The sequence below is a fragment of the Dromiciops gliroides genome, chromosome 1 (assembly GCF_019393635.1).
Source record: "Dromiciops gliroides isolate mDroGli1 chromosome 1, mDroGli1.pri, whole genome shotgun sequence".
NCBI lineage: Eukaryota > Metazoa > Chordata > Mammalia > Microbiotheria > Microbiotheriidae > Dromiciops > Dromiciops gliroides.
In genome coordinates this window covers 620,838,883-620,855,230 of record NC_057861.1, presented here as the reverse complement: position 1 = coordinate 620,855,230, position 16,348 = coordinate 620,838,883, and the positions used below count along the sequence as shown (strand labels likewise).

The 16,348-nt window shown below is 40.8% G+C and overlaps 1 protein-coding gene across 1 annotated transcript; it reads left to right on the top strand.

The window, feature by feature from the left end:
* Window positions 1-573: 573 nt before the first annotated feature.
* On the top strand, window positions 574-8,603 carry NDUFAB1 (NADH:ubiquinone oxidoreductase subunit AB1). Its single transcript, XM_043979489.1, has 5 exons — window positions 574-788; window positions 5,342-5,464; window positions 6,064-6,151; window positions 7,041-7,154; window positions 8,255-8,603. Exons 1-4 carry the CDS (start codon window positions 612-614, stop codon window positions 7,130-7,132), a joined length of 480 nt encoding a protein of 159 aa, XP_043835424.1. The 5' UTR covers window positions 574-611; the 3' UTR covers window positions 7,133-7,154; window positions 8,255-8,603.
* Window positions 8,604-16,348: the final 7,745 nt, after the last annotated feature.

Below are 16,348 nucleotides of genomic sequence, written 5' to 3'. Positions count from 1 at the left end.
GTTCTTACAGCTATTAAGTGTCAAGACTGGATTTGAACTCAGGTCTTCCTGACTCCAGGCCCAGTGCTGCACCCCCAGGTGCTCTGGCCTGGCACTTAACAGGAAATTAAATGTTTGTTGATTGATTGATCCTAAGCCCCGATCAGGAATTCTTTGTCCTTCCAATATCATTCACTTTTCTTCGGATGATGGATGGCAAGCTGGTAGTGTGCCTTTTTTGCTTCGCGTTATTTCCTAAGGGCTTTTCAGATTTCTTTGAATCTCTCATATCTGCATTATAGGATTTCATTCTGCACGTTGGATTACAGGTGTTTGTGAGCCCTTGTGATCCTGTTCTTCAGATCTGGGTCAGGGCGCTGACCAACGAGCCATACATAAAGCTAGGAAGGGAAGCCCCACAGGGTTCCATCATGCCTTCTCCCCACTCTTGTAGTCCAGAGCACAGGCTTGCCTTCTCTGGCCGCCAGGGGACGCTGATTCTAGAACGCGGCCTGGCAGCCAGAAAGGCCCTTGCGATGGCTGCTCTAGGCTCTTCGTCTCGTTGCTCCTTCCTGAAGGAGGAAGGCGGGGACTACGGTGAAGGGCGCGTTGCACTCTGGGTCGGCGTAGCCATGGCGGCCCGTGTCCTCTCTGCTTGTGTCCGGCGCCTACCCGCGGCCTTGGCGCCGCCGTCCGGGCCCCGGGCCCCCGCGCTCACCTTGGTGCGGCCGCTGGGCTTGGTCCCGTGCGCGGCGGCGGGGCGGCGGCGGAAGGCCGCTGCGGCGGTTCCTGTCCCTGCACACATGCAGGTGAGGGAGGAGGAGCGGAGCGGGGCGGGCGGGCCCGTGGGCTGGCGGGCAGCGGTGACTTTGCCGGGCCCTCAGGGGTCACAGCCCGGCTGGGTTCGGGGACCATGGGGGAGGGCGCTTCAGAAGGGTCTGGCCGGGCCACAGCTGGACTCGGGCCTTTGCCTCCCCGCAGGGGGCTGACTCAGGTTTCAAAGGTCTGCGAAGGTCAAAGGCCCCCTACGCTTCTGGCATTGGCAGAGCCGCAGCCCGAAACCCCTGCCTCAGGCCGCCGGGCCTACCTCGAAACCCGTGCCCCGGGGTACTGGGGCTCCGGAGGGCAGAACTCCCCCGACGGGAGCAGGAGGGAGGGGGGAGCGGAGAGAATGTGCGGGCACCCCTGACCCGGCTGGTACTGGGATCCACACTCAGCCTTTACAGAGTGCCTTCTTCTCAACCGCCGGTGCAGGCGGAGAAATGCACATTTGTTGGGTTTTTATTTTGACCGTGTGCCTTTTCAATGTCGAGAGATTTGGGGGAAGGCCTCCAACACTTAGGGTAGCGAACCACCCTACGCCGCAATGGTCAGGCGTGGACGGGTTGCGATCCCTTTACTAGGAGGGAATTTCCACCTCGAATCTTTGGAATCTTTGGAGTATTTCATTTAAGTGGTTTGTCCATGATCACTTAATAAGTGTCGGGGGCGGGGGGGGGGTGTTCAAAGCAGAGGCATTGAGGGCCAGCCCTTTCGAGTCAGAAGAGTTTTATCCTCGCTGCCCCTGGGTGACCTTATGAGAGCCATTTGCCTTCTCAGTTTTCCTCCCTGTAAAACAAGTGGAGCTCTAAGGTAATTTCCAGCTTTGCAGTTCTTTGGGGAGATTTACAATGCCGGACTTGCCTCTTTTCTCTCTCACATTTTTTCTTTTTTCTTTTTTTCTTTTTTGCGAGGCGTTGAGGGTTAAGTGACTTGCCTAGGATCACACAGCTAGTAAGTGTCAAGTGTCTGAGGCCGAATTTGAACTCAGGTCCCCTTTTCTTTTAATCTCTAAGGCAAAGGGACACCCTAACCTGATCTGAAATGATTAAAATTTTGGGAGATGGAAGGGTAAGAGTAATTGTTTTTCCTAGTTTCTGACTTGCAGAGAAGTGAGGACTTGGATGTGCTTTAGGAATAATGATTGAGACAGGTTGCTGGATAAAGTTGGTCCATGAAAAGGGATTTCTTCTATCAAACTTCTTTTATAGTTTAGAATATATTCCCTTCCTGGTGGTGGTGGAGGGTAGCTCATACCTGGTTGTATAATGCCTCAGGTAAGATGAAAAACTCCATCCTGTCGTTAAAGCAGGTCAGCTAGACTCAAGGAACGCAGGTTCGTTTTGGGATAATTGTGTTAACACTAAATGGGTGATGGGGCAGCTAGGTGGCTCAGTGGATAGAGCACTGGCCCTGGAGTCAGGAGGACCTGAGTTCAAATGTGACCTTAGACACTTAACACTTACTAGCTGTGTGACCCTGGGCAAGTCACTTAACCCCAATTGCCCCACTATAAATAAATAAATAAATAAATAAATACTAAGTGGGTGCAGCTGGGTGTTGCAGTTAGATAAAGCTCTGGCCCTGGATTCAGGAGGACCTGAGTTCAAATCCTACCTCAGACACTTGACACTAGCAGTGTGACCCTGGGCAAATCACTTAACCCTTATTTATTTATTTATTTATTTATTTATTGCAGGGCAGTGAGGGTTAAGTGATTTGCCCAGGGTCACACTGCTAGTGTCAAGTGTCTGAGGTAGGATTTGAATTCAGTCCTCCTGAATTCAGGGCTGGTGCTTTATCCACTGCGCCACCTAGCTGCCGCCACATAACCTTTATTAACTCACCAAAAAACAAAACACTAGATGGATTAGAATGTTAGAGACTGAGGAAGCTTTAGAAATCAAATAATTTAAACTCATTTTATAGATGGGGAAACTAGGCACAGAAAATAATTTGGCCAAGTCAGTAGCAGAACTGAACTCATTTGCCTTGACCCTAAGTCTAGTGCTTTTCTATTGAACTGTATTACTGATGAAGTTCAAAATGCTAAAATAACTACTAGAGGATATAGGAAAAATGACAGTAGATGAAGTTCTTGAGTAATTATGTTATTGGGGCTCTTACTGCTATAGCTCGAATAATCTGAAATTGAGTTGTCCCTATTCTAATAATTGATATATTGCCATATCTAGCAATATTTTCCAAAGGAACTTTGGGTTATCAGTACCACTGGTTGGTGAACATCTAAGTAACAATATAATTTGTTCTTAAACAGTTAATCGTGACCGAATATTCTTAGGAAATGCTTCCCATAGTTTTTGGAGCTATTCAGAGGTAATTCCACCTAAATTAATATTGAAGGTTCTTTAGAGAACGCTCCAATTAGGTTGGATTGGTCATAGGTTGGATTTGATTGAAATTAAATTGATTTAAATTACTAGTCACATTTGTTTTTTTCCTCCAAAAAGTGAATTCTTTTCATTTAGTTCATATCAACTCAAATTAATAGCCTGTTAGAGCTAAATGACCTTTAAGGTTATTTAGGCCAGCTGTTTAGCATGACATGAAGTTAGTCTATGTAAGTAGCCACAGTTAAATAGTGATAAAGCCAAAACTAAATTCTAGTTTCTTTTCTGAAAAGATATATATCTTTTTTTTTTTTTTTGGTGAGGCAATTGGGGTTAAGTGACTTGCCTAGGGTCACGCAGCTAGTAAGTGTTAAGTGTCTGAGGCTGAATTTGAACTCAGGCCCTCCTGACTCCAGGGCCAGTGCTCTATACACTGCGCTATATATCTCTTTAAAAAAAAAAGGTATAAATCTATATTTTATAACAGTGATTTTGCCTGACAAATTTTCATTTTCAGCAAATGATTATTTCAATGCTAATTTAAACTACTTTTGAAATTATTGCAGATCATTTCCAAGTCTTTCTGTGAATCACAGATCTGGGGACTATTTTTGCCAAGATAAGTTATAAAAATGATATCAGTGACACTTTAAAATTGTTTGATTTACCTTTAAGAAGGAGTTTGCGTATTGTAGATATGTATTTTCTTTGACAAACATTATTTTAGCCAAAAACATACATTTTGAATTTGATGGAAGATTCATCATTCTTGACCATTCAGAACAGGGCCAGAAATGAAGGCATAAGCAAACAAGGTATTTGATCAAATATAATAGATTTCACCAAGCCCGTTTTACTCACTCCATACTCAGATATGATTTAGCTCTTTATTTTGGGCATAATGCTAATAATCCTGATAATCTGACTTCTTAACTGGGCAGCAGTTTAGAGGAATTGCTAGTGGAATGCAGGAACATTGATAATAGCAAGAAGTGGCAGCCAACAGTAACTGAAGGGAAAGCAGCTTGGAACTATAAAAAGCCGGGGGCAGCTGAGTGGTGGCACCAGCCCACAATTCAGGAGGACCTGAGTTCAAGTCTGGACTCAGACACTTGACAATGACTAGCTGTGTGACCCTGGGCAAGTCACTTAACCCTCATTGCCCTGAAAAAAAAAACACCAAACTATAAAAAGCAGAGAGCAACTCAAAAAATTAGGAGCCATAATTTTAAAAGAAGCTGCCACACTAAAAAAAAAAAACACTTAAAAAAAAAAAAGGGGGCAGCTAGATGGCACAGTGGATAGAGCACCGGCCCTGGAATCAGGAGTACCTGAGTTCAAATCCGGCCTCAGACACTTAACACTTAACTATCTGTGTGACCCTGGGCAAGTCACTTAACCCCAATTGCCTCACTAAAAAAAAAAAAGAAAAAAAAAAGAAGCTGCCAATTGAAGGGAAAAGGAAGAGAATGAATAAACATTTATATTGTGCCTACCTTGTAACTGGCACTTTACAAATATCATTTGATCCTCACAACAACCTTGCAAGGTAAATGCTGTTATCCCCATTTTGCAGATAAGGAGACTGAGGCAAACAGAGGTTGGGTAACTTGTCCAGGTCACACAGCTAGTATCTTAGTCTGGATTTGAACTAGGTCTTCCTGACTCCAGGTCCAGCACTCTATCCACTGAACCAAAATCCCTTTCTGTCTCCAGTTCTTTTTTTCTTTTTTTTTTCATGGGGCAATCAGGGTTAAGTGTCATACAGCTAATAAGTGTCTGAGGCTGGATTTGAACTCAGGTCTTCCTGACTCCAGGGCCAGTGCTCTATCCACTATGCCACCTAACTGCCTGATTTTAGTATTGTTTTAAGGATCCAAATATCCAGTGTGATATTAACTTCTGTTCCAGTTTCCTTCTTTGTAAATTAGTGCTTAATAATACTTACACTACTCTAACTTATAGGGTGGTTGTGAGGAATATGTATTATAAACTTAAATCACTAGACATGTGACTTGCCATTAGTGTGTCTACTTGATACTATTTGTAAATCTCTTCACAGTTAGACAACATGGACTTCTAAAAAAAGCCCTAAGACATTTATGAAAGAGAGCCATGTGTTTGTGGGTTTCCAGTGGTTCATTTCCGAGTCTGTATTAAATGAGTTTGCTGTGCATTTCCTCTTGTTCTAGGTTTCTGGGTTATCCCTACAGTTGAGCCGCCAGTATAGTGACATGCCCCCTCTGACACTGGAGAGCATTAAGGACCGTGTCCTCTATGTCTTGAAACTATATGATAAGATTGATCCAGAAAAGGTAATTGATACATTTGAGAAAATTCTTGGTCTGTTGACTGCTTTAATGACAAAACCAAAGGTCATAATTATCAGAAACATTTTGAATTTGAAGGTTGATTAGTCTGCAGACCAACCACTGTAACTGGGGAAAATAATTGTCTCTTGGGATAGAACTTCTTAGTGCCAATGAAGTTGGTGTCAGGATATCAGAAACCAAATTTCCCACTTGCACCTTTAAATCAGAATCATCTGCAAAATGACAACTTTATGCAAAACAATATTATCAAGAGTAATTAGGAACAAAGTTATAAGCAGACTGGTGATTAGGGGTTAACACTGTTGGGACAATAGCTGCTAACTCCTATTGACTAATTCAGATCCTTGCTGATCAGGAGAACAATGCTACCCTTTCTCCACATTATAGTGGGGCTTAGTTATAAAGTATCAATGATGCTATATTGAAGCAATGGTGTTGATGTGGGGTCTATTACATAGTGATTGACACATGGTACCTCATGTTTTTGATTGAGGAAAACAGATCCTTGGTTGCTTTAGGAAACACACACTGTCCCAAGCTGAATTCCATACTAATTATATTTTGGTTTTCATTTTTCTCAGCTTTCAGTATCTTCCCACTTCATGAAAGACCTGGGCTTGGATAGTTTGGACCAAGTAGAAATTATAATGGCCATGGAAGATGAATTTGGTAAGAAATCCACGTACTGTAATGTGTCTGCATGGTTTGAGTTATGATTTGTGTGTTGTCAGGTAAACCCAGAGAAGGACAAATGAAGGAACTGAGGGCTTTGCTTTAGGAAAGTGAATATACCATGCTGCTCTTTGGAAGTATTAATGAGCCACAGGTATTAATTAAGCTCCAAGAGTGTATATAGTTTACATAACACCAAATAAGGGACTTCATTGATCAGGTGGATATGGCCTGTTTGAGTGTGGAATTTGTGTCTTTGAGAACTGAAGATGATGCATAAAAAGGTTTTTGGGGGTGGGGGGAAGGATTCAGTAACTGTAGAGAGGCAGATACATTCACAATGGCTAGCACCTTAAAATTTTGAGTTCTAAATTCACTCTCCTGCCCCTCCCCCACATACAGTGAAAAAAGTATCTTTCAATTTGCACTTACTTTGTCAGGCAAGAGCATTCTTTTTTAAAATAAATTTTTATTGATGTCTTCAGTTTTACATCATTATAGTTATTCCCAGGATTCTTCCTCCTCTTCCTTCCAGGGAGCCATCCCATATAAGAAATATTACTTTTTTTTTTTAAGGAGGAAAAAATTTAGCATAGCTAACCAATTGAAAAGACCCAAAACATGTACAATATGTAACACCTGTGAACAGTGTCTTCTCTTTTCTTCTTTCAAGTCATGCTTGATCTTTATAATTTTGCTTCATTTACTTTTGATTTTTTGTTGTTAATGTTCTTTCCATTTACATGCTGTAGTTACGTATATTGTTTTCTTGAATTTGCTTACCCCACTTTGCATCAGTTCATGTAGATATTTCCATGCTTCTCTATGTTCATCTTATATATAATTTGTTATAGCATAGTAATTTTCCATTTTCTTTTGCTTTCAGGGTTTGAAATTCCTGATATAGATGCTGAAAAGTTAATGTGTCCACAAGAGATTGTAGATTACATTGCAGATAAGAAAGATGTGTACCAATAAAGTTTTTTTTTTTTTAAATCAAGTAAGTAATTTATCTACTATAAAAGATGATTTTTCAGGGCAGCTAGGTGGCACAGTGGATAAAGTACGGGCCCTGAATTCAGGAGGACTGAGTTCAAATCCTACCTCAGACACTTGACATTAGCTGTTTGACCCTGGGCAAGTCACTTAACCCTCATTCCCCCCCCCCCCCCCAATTTATAAACCACTTAGGGGGCAGCTAGGTGGCGCAGTGGATAAAGTGGATTCAGGAAGATCTGAGTTCAAATCTGGCCTCAGATACTTGACACTTACTAGCTGTGTGATCCTGGGGAACTCATTTAACCCCCATTGCCCTGCCAAAAAAAGAAAAAGATGATTTTTCCATGTCGATATTCACCTTTTCACATAAAACCATGGTCTTGAACAAATGTTCCGTGTCTGTTGGGCATTTTCACCATCAGAATATTAAGGAAAGAGCCCTTGGCTGGGAATTAGGAACCCTGGGTTCTAGTCTTGACTTTGTCACTGGCTAGATATATGATATTAGGCAAGTCATTATCCCCTCTTGGATCTCAGCTACCACCTTTGTAAAATTAGGGAGTTGGACTAAGTGATCTATAAGGTCCCTTCCAATGTCAATATTCTATTAAGTTCAGTGAAGTGTAAGATTCTAGCTTTGGTGGTGCTAGTAATTAAATTCCACAAACATTCTTGAGCATTTGCTTTGTACAAGGGAATATACTAGATGCAGGGAATACAAAACCAAAAAAAGTCCCTATTCTCTTTGTTAACCCAGATTAGGAAGTTAAGAGTTCTGAGTTGGAGTCAAGAGAAATATGGGTTCAAATATCACCTCTGACAGTAGCACTATTGCCATGGACAAGTCATTTTTAATCTTTAAGAGCCTTTCCTAAGCTATAAATTGGAAATAATATCCTACCTCACAGGACTGTTGTGAAGATTATATCACAATGTGTATAAAGTACTTGTCAACATTAAAGGACTATATACAAATTAGCTCTTCTTACCAAACAGTATCAGTTGATGGCTTATTACTAATGCTTAACTTAGGCTGTGTCAGATCTAATGTTATTCTAAATTTGCTTAAATTTTTTCATTTTTAACAATTCTTTTTTACAGAAAACTCAGATGATCCCAGCGAGTGTCTGAATGTGAGAACACATTATGAGACCATTGCTGCTGTTGTCAGAGTATTTCTGTTGGAACTATATTTAAAGTTGTCTAAATATGTGTTGGCCTTTAAAAAATAAATATATAAAGTCAATATTCTCAGGCTTTTTGCATATAGAGTACTGCCTTTATATTAATTCTGTTTAATGTTTAAAAGAGATCTCATTGTTAAAAGAACCTTTATGTCAGATGAAAGGGCCTTTTCTGGAATTAAACATTGGAATTGGTTCCCAAACTCATGTTTTCTCTTTAGTACGACCATCCCTCTCTGAATAAACATGCAGGTTTTGCTTCCTTTGTTGGTTGTACAGTTTCATTTTCTTCTGGAGTTAAGTCTAATATGAGGGGGCACCTAGTTGGCACAGTGGATAGAGCACCTGCCCTGGACTCAGGAGGACCTGAGTTCAAATCTGACCTCCGACACTTAATTACTAGCCGTGTGATCCTGGCCAAGTCACTTAACCCCAATTGCCTCACCAAAAAAAAAAAAGACTAATATGAAAGACTAGTTTCTCATCCCTATCCAAAGGATACTGTTAGACACTAGGTGCCACTTTGCACCTAGCATTTTCAAATTAATCTTGGTAGTTGGTTACCTTTTGGGAATTGTAACTTGAAGGTGAGAAAACCATGAGGGTGAGAGGACTCCAAATCATACCATGCATTGATTGGTCAGAGGAACTAGAACTATTTGACCTTGAGAAGAGAAGACTTAGGTGAAATGATATCCATGTCTTTCAATATTTGGAAGACAGTTAAGTGGAAGTATGATTAGACTTGTCCTCGTTGGCCTCGGAAAGCAAAACCAAGAACAGTGGATGAAAAGTCACAGGTAGATTTGGGCTTGATTATAACTTGAAAAACTTACTTTCAAAAAGGTCTAAAGTGCTCTCTTAGGACATAGAGTTCCTCCTTATTGGTAATCTTCAAGTACAGCTGACATACTTGGATTTTCTTGGATTAATTCCAGGTAGGAGCACCTGACCAAAAATAGAGAAACTGACTCTTGAGGCGAGACTCCTATCATTGGACTTGGTCTTTTTGAGCCCAGGGCTTTTAGGGGGATTTCAGAGAAACAGTTTAGAAATGTGGCAGAAAAAATTTTTTTCTCTTTGACAATTCCTCAGTCTGAAGTTTTGGGAGTTTTTTGACTGTTTTCTCTCACAACCTAGCTAATGTGGGAATGTTTTCCATGACTACTCATGTATAACTTATTTTGAAATGCTTGAGTTCTAGTGGGTGGGGGGTGGGAATGAAGGAGGAAGAGAAGTTGGAACATTTTTTTTTTAAATTGATGTTAAAATTTGTTTTTACATATATTTTGGAAAATAAAATTCTATTCAAACTAAAAAAAAAATGTGGCAGAGAGGGCCACTATTGCAGTTTGAATTTGTTAGTGGCACATGTGAAGTGGTTTTCTTGGTATCTTTTGAGACCAGATTGACCTAGGATAACATGGAAAGTCCTTCTTTAGGATCTTGGTGTTACTTAGAAGGAAAGTGAGTTTTTCCTTTTCCATGTAAAAGTAGATAACATCTAAAAGTCCTGATTTTCTCTTAAGAGTTTGGATGAAGTATCCTGTTATATTTATGAGGTCTGGGTGTGTTCTTTGAAATTGTGGTTTGCAGTACTAGATGTTTGACACTTTTATAAGCAGATAAACTTGTCTTAAATTGCAAAATTCCATAATACTTTATTAAAAGGATGGTTTGTGAACATTTTGAAAGGGAAATGATGTCCGCCAATAGGCAGTATGAATTCATGAAAAACAAGTAATACCAGACTACATCCTGTTGAAATTGTGTATCTTCCAGGGCCTAGCACAATGCTTTGCACATGGTAGATAACTTAAACACAAAAGGAGTTATTTAATAAACCTAATTTCCTTTATTGATAGTTACTAGACTGGGAGATAGAGAGTATCATATATTTAACATACCTGGATTTTGATAAGGTGAATATGGCTCTCATTGTGGACAACAAGGGTGGGAGTACAGTTGGAACTGATTGAATGATTAGACCTAAGGAGTGGTGATTAAGCGATTTGGGGGGGGGCGGGCGGGGCATTGGGGGTTAAGTGACTTGTCCAGGGTCACACAGCTAGTAAGTGTCAAGTGTCTGAGGCCGGATTTGAACTCAGGTACTCCTGAATCCAGGGCCGGTGCTTTATCCACTGCACCACCTAGCTGCCCCCCATCTTCATTTCTTTTGTTCCGTTGGGTTTGTCCGGGATGAAGGAGAACTGGACTTTCTGGAGTGGAGAGGAGAAAGGACTGAGAAACTGATCTCTGGATTCCCCCCAAGAAGTCTATTATTAATAATTATTTTTTTCACAGGGGTTAGATATGATTTTTAAGGTTGCTTTCAATTCTAAATCTTACCTTTGTTGGGATACTAGTAGTCCAGCACAAGACAAATCCTGGGTTTGTACATGAATTAAGTTGGATGAGGCTTTTGAAGAGACTAATGAATGAATTTTACTTGGGATGGTGGACTTCTGTGGCACCTGAGGCCTAAGGAACTTGTATGAATCGTGGAAGAGTGTGTGTGTGTGTGTGTGTGTGTGTGTGTGTCTCTAATAGGGCTAGTTCTGAGAAAGCTAAATGGGAGTAGAGAGACCATGTAGGAGGAGGATCAAATTAAGTAGCAATAATATTCATAAATGGTCATTCCTAGAAAGGGTGCACCTGACCTTCAAGAGAGATGGTTTGGTTCTGTCCTGTGGGAAAGGGGATCCTTCCATCTTATGCCAGCATTCTACAGATAAAGTGAAAGGGGGAAGGGTTCAGGTTGTTCCAAGGCTAGAAGACTGGAAGTTTTTGAGTTCTCAACTAAAAACCAAACCCAAGGGATTGTGGATAGGTAATGAACATACAGTGTCAGAGCTGAAAGTAACCTTTGAGCACAGAACTTAGAACAGAGAAATTTTTAAAAAAATTTTTAACATTCACTAAACATTTTTTTTGGAATTCAAAATTCTCCTCTTGATTCTCCCCTACCCATTGAGAAGAAATGTTGTATCAGTCACACTTGTGAAATCAACATAGAATGTTATGAGTTTGATGCCACTTGTGGAAGTGACTGTTCCAAACCTTTTCTCCTTAAGGCCCTCAACTCTGTACCCACTTCCAATTCCTTTTCTCCAAGCAGGGTTCCTTTCTTGCTACTTTACTCAGGAAGCCTAGGCTTATCCATCATGTACTTCCCTATCCTCTGATACACTAACCAGCTTTTCTAAAATCTTGCCCACTTTCTCTTTCCTCCTGTTGCAGAGGACATTTGCACAATTTTCCCACTTGTGCCCTTTTTGATACTATGCCTTATCCCATACCCCTCTACAGACATGCCCAGATGGTCTCTATCTTAAAATAAAATGCTTCTCTTGACTATGGCCTTGCCTTCGGCTACAATTATTCTTTTTCCTTTCACTGCTAAACTTCAAGGAAAATTAGTTTACTGGCTTCATCACGCACCTACTCCTCCAGTCATTTTTGTAACATTTGCTATTTTATTTTATTTTTTGTGCAGGGCAATGAGGGTTAAGTGACTTGCCCAAGGTCACACAGCTAGTAAGTGTCAAGTATCTGAGGCCAGATTTGAACTCAGGTCCTCCTGAATCCAGGGCTGGTGCTTTATCCACTGCACTAACTAGCTACCCCTTCTCCAGTCATTTTTTGATCAAGCTTCTAATCTTTGACACTACTGAAATTGCCCTGTACTTATTAGGCTGTCACTAATCTCAAATGTCAAATCCCATAGGCTCTTTACTATATGTGTCTTATATACCTTCCTTGACCTTTCTGTGGTATTTGACACTGCTAAATACCATTTCCTTGTTACTCTCCTGGTTTTCCTGTTTCCTCCCATTTCTTGCTTGTTGATCCAACTGCTGTTTCTAAATGTGGATGTTCTCCAAGGTTTTAGCCTTAGCTCTCTCCTCTTTCTGCTATTACTTACTCCCCATTGACAATCTCATCCATTTTCATGACTTTTATTATCATTGCTATGCTGATGCACTCTCTTCCTTTTCAGATTATCCTGACATATACTTGGGAATCATAGAAATATAGGCTCAGATCAGAAAGGGGTCTCAGAGGCCCTGTAGTCCTACACTTGTATAATCGAGGAATCAGATCTAAGTAGAAGGCTGACTTGCTCAGGGTCAGGGATGAGATCACTAATCTAAAGAAAGTAATAATAGAAAGAGAAGCAGAGGTGGGATTTTTTTTCTTTTTTTTTTTTTAGTGAGGCAATTGGGGTTAAGTGACTTGCCCAGGGTCACACAGCTAGTGTTAAGTGTCTGAGGCTGGATTTGAACTCGGGTCCTCCTGAATCCAGGGTGGGTGCTCTATCCACAGAGGTGGAATTTTAATGAAGGTTCACCAGAATCAGAGGCAGTACTGTGTGTGTGTGTGTGTGTGTGTATACACATGTAAATCCCTTTAGTAGAATGTCAGTTCTTTGAGAAAAGACTTGTTTTTCTATCTCTAGGGCCTAGCATGGTATTTTGCCATAGATAAGCACTTTAATGCCGAATTGAGAGGATTCCCAAATCTCTTTGTCTGGTCCTGATTTTACCCTTCTTCTGGAACCTTGAACTCAACCTGTCCAAAACTTCATCATGGCACCCAACCCTGCCTTTCCTTCCTTATTTCTGTTGAAACCACCAACTTCTTGGTTGCTCAAAAACCTGTCAACTTTGATTTCTTCTCCCTGATTTTATACATTCAATTAGCTAAGTTCTATAAATTACACATTGGCAATCTGCTCTTTGTGCTTTCCACTGCCACTGTCACTTGAGTACTTTTCCTTTCTTCTCATCTTGGAACACTCTTCAGTTTCATCAGGCCTCTTGGCCTGGTCTCCCTCTTTCCTGCCCACACCTTTCACACAGTTGCCAGATAAAGCTCCTCATCTGAGGGAATGATTCCTGCCTTTCTGAAACTCAAAAGCTAACGGAGGTGGATCCTATTGCCTACTTGACAAAAAACACTTATCTTGACATTGATAGCTTTCCATATTATGCCTCCAACCTACCTGTTCAGCTTTATAGAGTGCTTAAAAGTAAATACTCTGGGGCAGCTCGGTGACACAGTGGATAAAGCACGGGCCCTGGAATCAGGAGCACCCGAGTTCAAATTCAGCCTCAGACACTTAACACTTACTAGCTGTGTGACCCTGGGCAAGTCACTTAACCCCAATTGCCTCACTAAAAAAAAAAAGTAAACACTCTACATTTCAGCCAAACTAGATTCTAGCTGGTCAACCATTTTCCACCTCTCACTGCTTCTCCCAGCTCATTCTGTTCATTCCTACTTTTCCTTATGATTAATATGATTCCACAATTTTGTCTCTTGAAAACCTCCTCTTCTGCAAGGTCCTTCCTTATCCCAGCTAAAAAGTGACTTCTTGCTTTTTTTTTTTTTTGAAGTACTATAGTCCAACTCTTATTTTATTGGTAAGGAAACTGAGGCCCAGAGAGGTTAAGTGATTTGCTTAAGCTAGCACAAGTGGCAGGGGTATGATTTGAATCTAGGTCCTCTGAATCCAAGTCCAGTAGTTGTATAAATGTAGGGTTTCCCTCATTAGTAAGCTTCTTAAAGGCAGATAGTCATTTTTCATCTTTGTCTTTCCAATGCCATGCACAAATTAGGTGCTTAATAAATGCTGAATTAACAGATTGGAAAAGACCACATACCAGAGAATGCTAGAAGTGTGAAGCAGGAGATCAAATATATGCACAATAAAAAGAATATGAATAAAAATATTCTAAAAGACACCTCAAAATGATAACATGACAAATCTCGACTTTAGAGAACTGAAGGACTCTTTTTATTTTTTTCGGGGCAATGAGGGTTAAGTGACTTACTTGCCCAGGAGTTACACAGCTAGTAAGTGTCAAGTGTCTGAGGCCAGATTAGAACTCCTGTCCTCCTGAATCCAGGGCTGGTGCTTTATCCACTGTGCCACCTAGCTTCCCCAGGACTTTCTCTTCTTAGTGGAAAGGTGGTTGAGAATGTACAAATAGAGTAAATTCAAGAACACCCAACTTCTGAGTAAGGATGTATGTGACAAGTGCTGAGAGAACTGGAAAGCAGTCTAGCAAAAATTAGGTTTGGACCAACATCTCACACAATATACTATATTAAGTACAAAATGGATCTGGATGAAGGCCTTCATAATACCTTCCTCTTAATTCTGACACTAACTGGCTGTGTCAAGACACTTAACCTAGCTGAGACTTAGTCACCTCTTTTGTGAAATGCAGATATTAACTATCTCCAAATGTTGTTATGAGGGAAACACAACAAATCTTTTTTTTTTTTTTTTTTGGCTGGGCAATGAGGGTTAAGTGACTTGCCCAAGGTCACACAGCTAGTAAGTGTCAAGTGTCTGAGGCTGGATTTGAACTCAGGGTCTCCTGAATCTAGGGCCGGTGCTTTTATCTACTGCGCCACTTAGCTGCCCTGAAACACAACAAATCTTAAAAGAATTATGTAAGTTATATAACCCTTTTAAACTCTGTAGCGTTTATAAAGCAAAGGAACCCCAGATTACATCAAAGGTCAGGGACACCCTTTTCCTCACACCTTCTATACGGCCAGACTTCCTAGAAGGCAGACCTTTTGAACCCTAGGGGAAAAGCAGAAGTTTTGGGGTCTTCATAATTTCCAGTTCAGCTTTCTCAGATAGGATTCTTCTTATTACTTACTCAATTCACCCAACTAATTAAGTCTTCCCTTTAGCCCCTGCTTCAAGAATATTCTGTTAAGTATTTCTAACACCTGTCTTCAAACCCTAGTTCAACCTAAGTTTGGACCTGCCTGTTCAAGCACCTCATCTTATTTTATATATATATATATATATAAATAAATAAAATTTTTTTTTGGGGGGGGGGCGCCAATGAGGGTTGACTTGCCCAAGGTCACACAGCTAGTAAGTGTCGTGTCTGAGGCGGATTCCAGAGTCAGTGCTTTATCCACTGCGCCACCTAGCTGCCCCCTCAAGCACCTCATCTTAACAGCAATGTCCCTAGCTCATCATTCTACTTTCACAGTGCAGTGTATGCACACGTGCACGCACGCGCGCACACAAACACACACTCCATTAAACTATTAAAGCTTAAAACTGCCACCCCATATATACAGTTGTCAATCAGAACTTTTCATTCTTCCCAACCCTCCCCCTCCCCCACAAGCCATGTTTTTTCTTTGTCCCACCTTTAACAACACAATGCAAAAATCTCATAACAGAGGTCACTGAATACTAAAAGTAAACACCACCTTTGCCATTCTTAAAATCAACTACATTTTATTTTCACATAACAGGCTCAAACTTCCTAAACATTTGCAACAATACAATTAACACAACGATTAATTCACAATTAGAGTCAATTCAAAACCCTAAATATCAACGGATATAACCCCCCAAATGTTTCTGAACCCAGGTTTTCCAAAGTCAGTTTAGGTTTTGGAAAACTAGTCTGTTTGGAAGTAATTACAGGTCAAGTGTGTTGAGAAGCAGTTTTCATTGTCCTCCAACCAGTTAATTAACTGAACACCTGAAAAGTTGAAAGTAATGCAAAACAGTTTGGAAAGGCAGCCAGAGGCATACAGGTATATTTCACATAAGGTGGCTTGACAATGTCATTAATACACCATAACCCAAATCTACCATAAGGTCTGTATTAACAACAATTTGGCTGGTTCTTCAGGATTGGCAATGGAATTGGTCTAAGCTAATCAGTCTAACCTATAACTGTTTCCAGTAACTTTTTTTCACAGTACAAATTTGACATTAGGTGGGGTATGCCTACAGGACACGCTCACTCTAGTCAAGCCACTGTGAAAAGGGCCAGTCGACTGTGCTGTCTGTTATTCATTATGTTGAAGTAACTAAGATAAAACAGTTTAGCGCTACTGTATTTCCATGGAACAAACCTGTTTTTCAAAACGTTCTCCTTGTTTGCAAATGTCTTGAGCTTAGGTGCCAGGAAGGCTCAGCTGGTGATGGTGGCTGTGGGGAAGCAGGAGGGTTGTGTAT